The sequence below is a fragment of the Aethalodelphis obliquidens genome, unplaced genomic scaffold (genome assembly GCF_003676395.1).
Source record: "Aethalodelphis obliquidens isolate GAN/ISIS:26980383/991018 unplaced genomic scaffold, ASM367639v1 scaffold40, whole genome shotgun sequence".
Taxonomy (NCBI): domain Eukaryota; kingdom Metazoa; phylum Chordata; class Mammalia; order Artiodactyla; family Delphinidae; genus Aethalodelphis; species Aethalodelphis obliquidens.
This window is the reverse complement of record NW_020837984.1, coordinates 14,573,199-14,582,929: the sequence shown is the minus strand read 5'-3', so window position 1 is coordinate 14,582,929 and position 9,731 is coordinate 14,573,199. Positions and strand designations below refer to the sequence as shown.

The window sequence follows — 9,731 nt, the reverse complement described above, 5'->3', positions numbered from 1 at the left end:
CACACACACACACACACACACACACACACACACACACACACACAATCTCTATGTTCTCCAAAATGGGCAAAGTGGTGTTTTGTTTTTTTTTAAAGTTAGTGAACAAAATGGATACGATGATAGGTCAGGTGAAGCAATCACCTGGGCTGATGGTGCTAACAGGGTTAAGCAGAGAGCAATTATGTCAAATCATAGTTGATCTTTAGATGCTTGAGTCACCCTGGACTAGTCAACATTTGTAGCAATAACCTGAGTGAAGGCACATGTACTAAGTTTGTTGAGGACATATGCTTTGACGATATGTGTATCTGATGACAAAAGCAAGATTCTCTACCACGACCAAACAAAGACTCCAAGGAAGATTAGCATTCTGGTATCTGAATATAGTTAAGGTTGGTGGGGGAGAGTAGATCAAAGGGCCAACTCTGGGAAAAGAAGGGATCCATGCGGACATCACTTGGGGGCTGAATGGACATACCAATTTCTGAATATTGAACTGTATTAATCCCCATTTCCCCTCCCCAAACTAGACAGATCTAATTCTAGCTTCATCAAACCTTTAACTCCACCTGAGGGCTCAATTTACACCTACATTTGCATTGAAGCATCTTTATAGAAAAGCTCCATTTTCCTTCTTCCACTATGCAGTGGAAGCAGTGAAGTCTACACATCACAGCATCAGAGTGGTGGTATCTTCCTGGGTTTTCATCTGTTTCCAGACCGTTATTTCTATCTTCTCTGCTTTTCTGAGGCTCATGCTACTTACCTGTACTATAGCTCTATTACTGCCCTACATTCTATTTATAGGTCTAAATTCCAGGATCCATACATCCAATTCCCTACTAGAAATCTTCACTTAGACATAAAGCAGCTCAAATTCAAATCATCAGCTACTGAATACTACCTATTCTTTCCTTTCTTTCTGTGCCATCTATACTTTCACCCTTGCAATTGGCTTTGATTCCCCATCCCAGCTCTTACATGTCTCACCAGATTACTTTTTTTGCCCACCCCTTAAAGACCAGTGTTCCCTAGGTTTCCCTCCTGTCATATTCTTGACATATTTTCCTGTAGCTTATCTCATCCAATCATTATTTCTAGCCCAGGCGTTGCTTATAAACTCCAGACCCATTTATCCACTGGTCTATCAAATTCTCACCTCAATGCCTTCAAATTAAATATGCTTTAAACTGAATTCATCATCTCTTCACCCTCACTTTGTCATGTTCATTTTCCTTCCTATAATTCAAATATCGGTAATTATAGGACAAATTATTATTACCACTATAATTAAGTTGCCCAAGTCACAAAACCAGGTACTATCTTTGACTTCTTTGTCCTCACCCTCACACATACTTAAGCACCAAATTTTATCAATTGCACCCCTTTATTTCTAGAACCCATCAACATTTCTTCATCTTCATTGCTACCTTCCATAAGGTTCTCACCATTTCTGATCTGGATTATAGCAATAGCTTCTAAATTGTCTTCTGCCACTATCATGTTTCTAGTCCTTCTTACACATTTCTGAGAGATCCTTCTATAGTGCAAGGATTAAAGTTAGCATAGTCCCGTAAGAGGGATAGTTTTAAAATAAATATATAAAAATCACTAGCTTTCCTATAGTCATCAAAAACTATTTATAAAGGATTCATTTCATGTTAGTAATTAAAATATAAAATACCTAGCATTATACTTCCAGGAAACATATAAGAATAAATACGGGGGAAAACTAAATTTTAGAGATGTAAGGGAAGACCTGATTAAATGTAGAAAATACCATATTCCAGAAGGGAAGATATCAATTTCTCACAAATTACTTTATATTTAACAGTATACAGCAAAACCCTCATAGGATTTTTTTGAGAGGAAACTGGACAAAATGATTCTATACCCCATACAGAAGAATAATCATGCACAAAGAACCCAGGGATTTTTGAAAAGAGAAGGGTGAAGGTGAATTTGCATTACTGGTAATAAAATTCTTTTTAAATTGAGTCTAATTAAAACAAAGCATTATTGTCTCCACAATAAAATCAGTAAAACAGAAATCTCAGAAATGAAACCAAGTATATAAGGCCTTACAGTATATGATAAAAATGGCATTTCAAACACATTGACACATCTGATACACTTTAGATGTATCAAAATACTCCAATGAAAAAATAAAAGGAATAGGAAAAAAACCCAGATGACTATATAATCCGTTAGAAGGCCTAAATAGCACATCGAAAGAAGAACTCATTAAAGGAAGAGATTGATAGACTGTTTCATGAAGGGTGAAAGATAAATTACAAAAATGGAAAAAGTATAGCATATCACAAAGTTATTATTCTTAATATATAAAAGGTGTTAAAATTAACAAGAAAACAAACACCTTAATTAAAAAAACAAACAAACTGTCAATTTACACAATATGTTCAATAAGTAAAAAAAAATATCAGAAACCAAACAAATGAAAACTAAAATAAATGATTTGTTTCCACTTATTATATTGGGAGAAGGACTAGAAAGAATGATACACTTTGTTGCGTATGCTCTCCTGTACTACTGGAGGGAGTGTAAGTTGACAGTAGTTTTGGAGGGCAATTTGGCCATTAGAAAATATATACACCGGGCTTCCCTGGTGGCGCAGTGGTTGAGAGTCCGCCTGCCGATGCACGGGACACAGGTTCGTGCCCCGGTCTGGGAAGATCCCACATGCCGCGGAGCGGCTGGGCCCGCGAGCCATGGCCGCTGAGCCTGGGCTCCGCAACGGGAGAGGCCACAACAGTGAGAGGCCCGCGTACCGCAAAAAAAACAGAAAAAAGAAAAAAAAGAAAATATATACACCATTTATTTGACAAGAACTCCACTTTGTGGAATTCATCTTCTAAAAAATCAGAAAAACATATAAAGATACAAGTACATTTTTTATAATAGTGAAAAAGAATCAACTTTATCCAAAAAAGCATTATTTAAATTATGGTATATCTAAAATAAGTCTTATGCAGTTATAAAAATGATGTTGTGGATATATATTGACAAGAAAAGCTATCTATATACAACAAAGTGGAAAAAGAGCAGGCTACAACATAGTTAACAGTAAGATAAAATTTTGGAAAAAAGATATAGGCGATGAAAAAAATATCAGCGGTGTCATCTCTCAGTGGACTATGTATGATTTTTTTTCTGCTTATTTTTATTTTCTATTTTTCTATAACAAACGTCTATAAGCTACATAAAACACATATGCAACCCCCCAACTAAAATCCTTCCATAGCTCTCTAACAGAGCTCAGGAAAAAGTCCAAACTCCATCCATAGCCCATCATGCCCTGGCTCTACACCTACTGAACCCTTCCTCTTCCAAACCTCTCCATTCCTTGAATGACCCATGTGCTGCCTTGCCTCTATCTTTTTAAATTTATTTATTTATTTAATTTTGGCTGCGTGGGGTCTTCGTTGCTGCGCGTGGGCTTTCTCTAGTTGCAGTGAGTGGGAGCTAATCTTCGTTGAGGTGCACGGGCTTCTCATTGAGGTGGCTTCTCTTGTTGCGGAGCACAGGGTCTAGGTGCACGGGCTTCAGCAGTTGTGGCACGTGGGCTTAGTTGCTCCATGGCATGTGGGATCTTCCTGGACCAGGGCTTGAACCCGTGTCCCCTGCATTGGCAGGTGGATTCTTAACCACTGCGCCACTAGGGAAGCCCCCTTGCCTCTATCTTACTCATCATCTGAGGCTTGGTTCAGGTATCCATTCACTTTTCAACTTGTCCAGAAGAGGTTTTCCCTGAACTGTGTCTCTGCCCCTCCCCCAATAACCACACCTGTCCCCAACCCCACAGTAAAGGTTAGAGATGTCTCCCTCAACGTTACACACTCTTTGAGCCCATCCCTCACCTTCTACTTAGCTATATAAGCTCCTCTTTATTTCCTCCACTCCTAGCATAGAACCTAGCATGAAGTAGTAGGGACACAAGTGTTTGCTGAATGAACAAATCAAGGAACACTAGGAATACAACTACTATCTTGGCCTGGTGCTTTTTAATTAAGTCTCTGGCTGCTTTGAGCCACGACAATTCTTTTTTTTTTTTCCAGTATGCGGGCCTCTCACTGTTGTGGCCTCTCCCACTGTGGAGCACAGGCTCTGGACGCGCAGGCTCAGCGGCCATGGCTCACGGGCCCAGCCGCTCCGCGGCTTGTGGGATCTTCCCGGACCGGGGCACGAACCCGTGTCCCCTGCATCGGCAGGCGGACTCTCAACCACTGTGCCACCAGGGAAGCCCCGACAATGTTTTTTAATGAAGTTCCAAGTTGAAGGTAAACATAGATATTGTCCATGCAGCTCAAGAGGGTGAGAGGGACCAACAGAGAATTCCAATGGAGGCAGATTTGAATCTTCTTACGTACCTACCCTCTCACTTACACCTACCACACGACAGAGCTCCCTCTCACTAAGAGTTCCAACAATGGTTGAGGAGCCTCTGTAAGAATGCTGTTAAAGGAGTTCTCATACAGGGTAGGTGAGGTCAGAACTATCACTTCAAGGTTCCTTGCAGTGCTAAATTTTGATGTTTTGTGAGAGTCTCTTCAGTCTGAGGAAAACTGCTAACTTCTAATAATTTATGTGAACCATAGGCTCCAAACCCTTTATTAAAACAGTATGTCCTTTGGAATGGTGGTTAGCTTTACTAGAAATAAACATCCTTGATTTTTAACAGCTCTCGTTTTACTTTTTGAAACTGGTTTACTTTTTCATCATGACATTTTGAAACTTCTACATGCATGTGATTTATGAAAAACAAATGGCTTTAGAGATAATTTTGGGAACATTACAGACATCTGTCATTTTAGAAACCTACTGTGCTAGAGGATAATGTTCACCTTAATATCTAGGAGCTATGGAGATATACTGGATTGTCTTTAAGATATGTTATTACTGTATAAATAAATGAACACATGGAGAAAACAATTAAGATTCATAACTTTGTGAAGATCATGTTCAGGATGAATAATTATTTCCTTATTGTCAGCTCTGCCCCTCAAATCAAATTGGTTTTCTTTTCTTTTTTTTTTTTGGTATGCGGGCCTCTCACTGTTGTGGCCTCTCCCCTTGCGGAGCACAGGCTCCGGACGCGCAGGCTCAGTGGCCATGGCTCACGGGCCCAGCTGCTCCGCGGCATGTGGGATCCTCCCGGACCGGGGCACGAACCCGTGTCCCCTGCCATCGGCAGGCGGACCCTCAACCACTGCGCCACCAGGGAAGCCCTGTTTTCTTTTTATTATTATTGTTTTTGGTCTTAGTTACACTTCTGGTAGAATGGAGTAAATTATGCAAAAGTGAACATGGTACTTCCATACTTACCTTCAAAAAATTCTCAAACCAATCTTTAAATCAAACATTAAATCTACTTAAGAATTTTCAAAAGAGGAGTCAAAAGGCAAATACTATAATGAAAAAATTAACAGAAAAGTAATCAAACATACCTGGTCCTTTTCAAGTGTAAGTATTTGATAGCCAGTTGTTCTACTACATATTAGTTTTCCACTACTATCAAAAGAAGCCAAACGTAATCTAGAATTAAAAACACACACACACACAAAAACTAATGATTTTTTAAAGCACATATCAATTTAAATAAGCCCTACCTCACTTTAATAATTACTTTTTTCTTCCATATTCTTTTAATTTTTTAAAATCTTTAAGTCTTTTATTTGTTAAGAATTTAAAGTCTTTTCAAACTATAAACTGATTCCATTTAGATTTACAAGCCTGTGCTATACCTATATCTGAGAGATAAAAGCTTGTGCTATATCTATATCTGAGATATAAAAATAATTTATAAGTATGCCTTTAAAAATTAATTAATTAGGTTACAGCAGGTTTTAGTTGCAGCACATGGGCTCCTTAGTTGTGGCATGAGAACTCTCAGTTGCAGCATGCATGTGGGATCTAGTTCCCTGACCAGGGATCGAACCCAGGCCCCTTGCATTGTGAGCATGGAGTCTTAGCCACTGCGCCGCCAGGGAAGTCCCCAAGTATGCCTTTTTTATTGTGATAAAATTTACCATTTTAACCATTTTTAAATGTATAGTTCTTGGCATTCAACACATTTCACACTGTTCTGTAGTCATCACCTCCATTCATCTCTAGAACCTGTTCTTCTTCCCCAGCTGATACTCCATACCCAGTAAACATGAATTACCCATTTCCCCTTACCTCAGCCCCTGACAATCACCATCCTACTTTCTGTCTCTATAAACTTGTCTACTGTATGTACCTCATGTAAGTGGAATCATACAGTATTTTTCTTCTTTTGTAACTGGCTTATTTCACTTAGTGTAATGTCTTCAAGTTTGAAGCTGACATGTTATAGCACATGTCAGAATTTCCTCCCATTTTAAGGCTGAATAGTATTCCATTGTAGGTGTACATCACATTTTGTTTTTCCGTTCATCTGTCAATACCTAGGTTGCTTCCACCTTTTAACTGCTGTGAATAATGTTGCTATGTGTACAAATATGTTTGAGTCCTTGCTTTCAATTCTCTTGGGTACATAACCAGAAGAGGAATTCCTAGATCATTTTGGTAATTCTATTTAATTTTTTGAGGAGCTGCCACACCATTTTCCACAAACTAAGCACCATTTTACATTCCTACTAGCAATGTACAAGGGTCTAATTCCTCCTCATCTGCACCAACACTTTTGTTTTGTTTTTGATATTAGCCATCCTAACGGGTGTGAGGTGGTATCTCACTGTGGTTTTGATTTGCATTTCCCTTATGATTAGTAATGTTGAACATCTTTTCATGTGCTTATTGGTCATTTGTATATTTTCTTTGGAGAAATGTTTATTTAAGTCCTTTGCCCATTTTTGAATCAGGTTGTTTTTTTGTTGGGGAATGTTAGGAGTTCTCTATATAGTCTTATCAGATATACAGTTAGCAAATATTTTTTCCCATTCCATGGGTTGTTTTTTCACTTTGTTAAGTGTCCTTTGACACACAATTTAATTTTGATGAAGTTCAACTTTTTTTGTGGTTGTTGCTGCCTGTGCTTTGGTATCATACTGAAGAAATCATTGTCAAATTCAATGTCATAAAACTTTTCCCCTGTTTTCTTCCAAGACTTCTTTTATGGTTTTAGCTCTTATGTTTAGGTCTTTGATCCATTTTGAGTTAATTTTTGTGTATGGTATAAGGTAAATATATGACTTTTAAATAATCCGTTCATTAAGCTATTTTCCATTTTGTCAGCATCCTCTCCAGAAAAATATTGCCAGCTCAACTATTAGGCAAAGTTGGACATCTGAAATCCTATAGAAAGTTAAGGAAAATACCAGACATGTTTTCCTCTAAGAATACCTTGTTGTATTTCCAGTTTAGACCTTTTATTTTCTAGGAATAGCAGCAAGGCAACAGCTTCAAGCCCAGTATCAATCCTACACCATTCATATTCCAGCCCATTCTTTCTTCCTGACATACTAGATCTGGGTCTTATAATTTTGATTATTAATACATTTTGTAGGAATGGAGCTTTATCATTTCCTTGCAGTTTCATATATATTGTATCTTACCAAAGTTCTACTATTGTTGGTGTAAATTATGGTTTTATTTCATTTCTTATAGTTCTTTTAGAGTGAGGAAGAGTGGGGTGGGAAAATCTCATCCTACCTAAATGCTATGCTCCTTCGAGGTTGTAAACTGACAGATCCACTACATGGCTGATTCAGTGTATTGCGTTTGAAAATGATGTATCGATTGGTGTAAGTTACAAGCAGGTCAAAGCCGAAGTTAAAACCTGTCCACCGCCAGCAGTACTAAAATACAAAGGAGAAAGATTTACTTCAGTTTATCATATTAGCAAGTCAAAAATAAAAAGTTCAAACTGTCTTTTCTTTTTCTAATTCATTTCAAGTATTTCTGTCTTATGGGTCCCTACTTTTTGTCAGTGCCTTAAGGCTTAGCACACACAATATATCTGTGATATATATACAAGGTTTACCACATAGACATAGTATATATCAAAGCCAGCAAAAGCAGCCTCTATGATCATTATTCCTTCAGGTACTTTCCTAATATCGTCTCTTCATGATCTGTTTCATCAACTCTCCACATTTTATCATAACTAATATGTTAAACTAATTAGTTTATCATAACTAATATGGCTTAGTTGATAGTTATAAGCTATACCAACTCTAAGTAGGTATAGTTTAGGGGACTAGGAGTCTAGATAGAGGTAGTAAGAATCTGCTAAAATTTTTCCTGCTTTAAAAATACTCTGAAATACCTTAAGTGATACCTTGTGTGATCTCTCTTATATGTAAAATCTAAAAAAAAATATGTACTAAAAAAAAAAAACCCTAAGCTTACTGATACAGAGAACAGCTTGGTGGGTGCCAGAGGCGAGCGGTGGGGAGCAGGAGAAATGAGTGAACTGTTTTTTTTAGTTTAAATAAATTTTAAAAATACCCTAAAATACCTTAAGTAACTAACCAACAGATACACAACTGAGTTATTTTAAATACCATCATGAGGTTCACAAGTTTGTTTATTCTATCACCTAATAGTTAATGAGAGACTATTAAGTAAAGTGGCATTGTATAATGAAGTAAAGTTAGGACTTCAAGTGTTTGGTTGACCCTCTGAATTACAACATTAAATCAAGAGTTCACTGATATTTACTGAGCACATATTTTGTGCCAGGTACTGCTCTAGCCATTAAAGAAATGGCAGTAAAGAAGTTTCTGCCCTAGTAAATGTATATTTTAATACGTGTGTGTTTGTGTGGAGGAGGAGATGAACAACAAACATGAACTGGGATGGAAGAGGACAGAATAGAATGCCAGGAGGGAGTGACAGGGTAGGGGAGGTGGGCTGGCAGCTGGGGAGCCTGTTGGTTCAGGCAGGTGGTCAGGGAACATCTCTCTAAGGAGGTGCTATGAGACTAGAGTCCTGAGTCAACTAAGGAGTGGAGTGGGTAGCTATCTGGGGAAAAGTGACTTAGACAAAGAAAACAAGTACAAAGTTCTGGAGGTAAAAACATGCTTGGCATATCTGAGGAACAGCAAAAAGGCTACGTGGCTAGGGCAATAACTGAGGGGGACGGAGGCTGGAGATTAGTTCAGAGAGTCAGTCAGGGGCCAGAAAACATATGGCCTAGAGTCCACAGTAGGAAAGAGTTTGGATTTCTTCTAATTGTGGTAAGAGGCTAACAGAAAACTTTAGGGAAGGATGTAACATGATCTAACTTGCATTTTAAAAAGATGATTTTGGCTGCTGTGTGGAAAACAGAATGTATAAGAACAAGAGTAAAATCAGGGAGAGCAGTTATGAAGCTACAACAGTCCAGGCAAGAGATAATGGTGGCTTGGACTTGGGTCGTAGTGGTAGATGTGGTAAGAATATATTTGGGGGACTTCCCTGGTGGCACAGTGGTTAAGAATCCACCTGCCAATGCAGGGGACATGGGTTAGATCCCTGGTCCAGGAAGATCCCACATGCTGCAGAGCAACTAAGCCCGAGCGCCATAATTACTGAGCCTGTGCTCCCATGTGCCACAACTACTGAGCCCGTGCGCCACGACTACTGAAGCCCATGCACCTATAGCCTGTGCTCCGCAACTAGAGAAGCTACTGCAATGAGAATCCCGTGCACCGCAAGGAAGAGCAGCCCCCGCTCGCCACAACTAGAGAAAGCCCATGCATGGCAACGAAGACTCAATACAGACAAAAAAAAAAAAAAAAAAAAAA

General features: G+C 38.6%; 1 protein-coding gene across 3 annotated transcripts in view; it reads right to left on the bottom strand.

Moving 5' to 3' along the window:
* The window catches only part of GMCL1 (germ cell-less 1, spermatogenesis associated), a 48,455-nt gene that overhangs the window by 2,495 nt on the left and 36,229 nt on the right, over positions 1–9,731 (bottom strand). For 2 of the 3 annotated variants that reach the window (XM_027131917.1, XM_027131918.1), the window contains 2 exons: positions 7,654–7,799; positions 5,466–5,553 (listed from right to left, as the gene is read on the bottom strand). In XM_027131917.1, coding sequence (XP_026987718.1) covers positions 5,466–5,553; positions 7,654–7,799 — 234 coding nt within the window. The remainder of the gene's footprint in view (positions 1–5,465; positions 5,554–7,653; positions 7,800–9,731) is intronic. The other variant, XM_027131919.1, reaches the window with a different exon arrangement.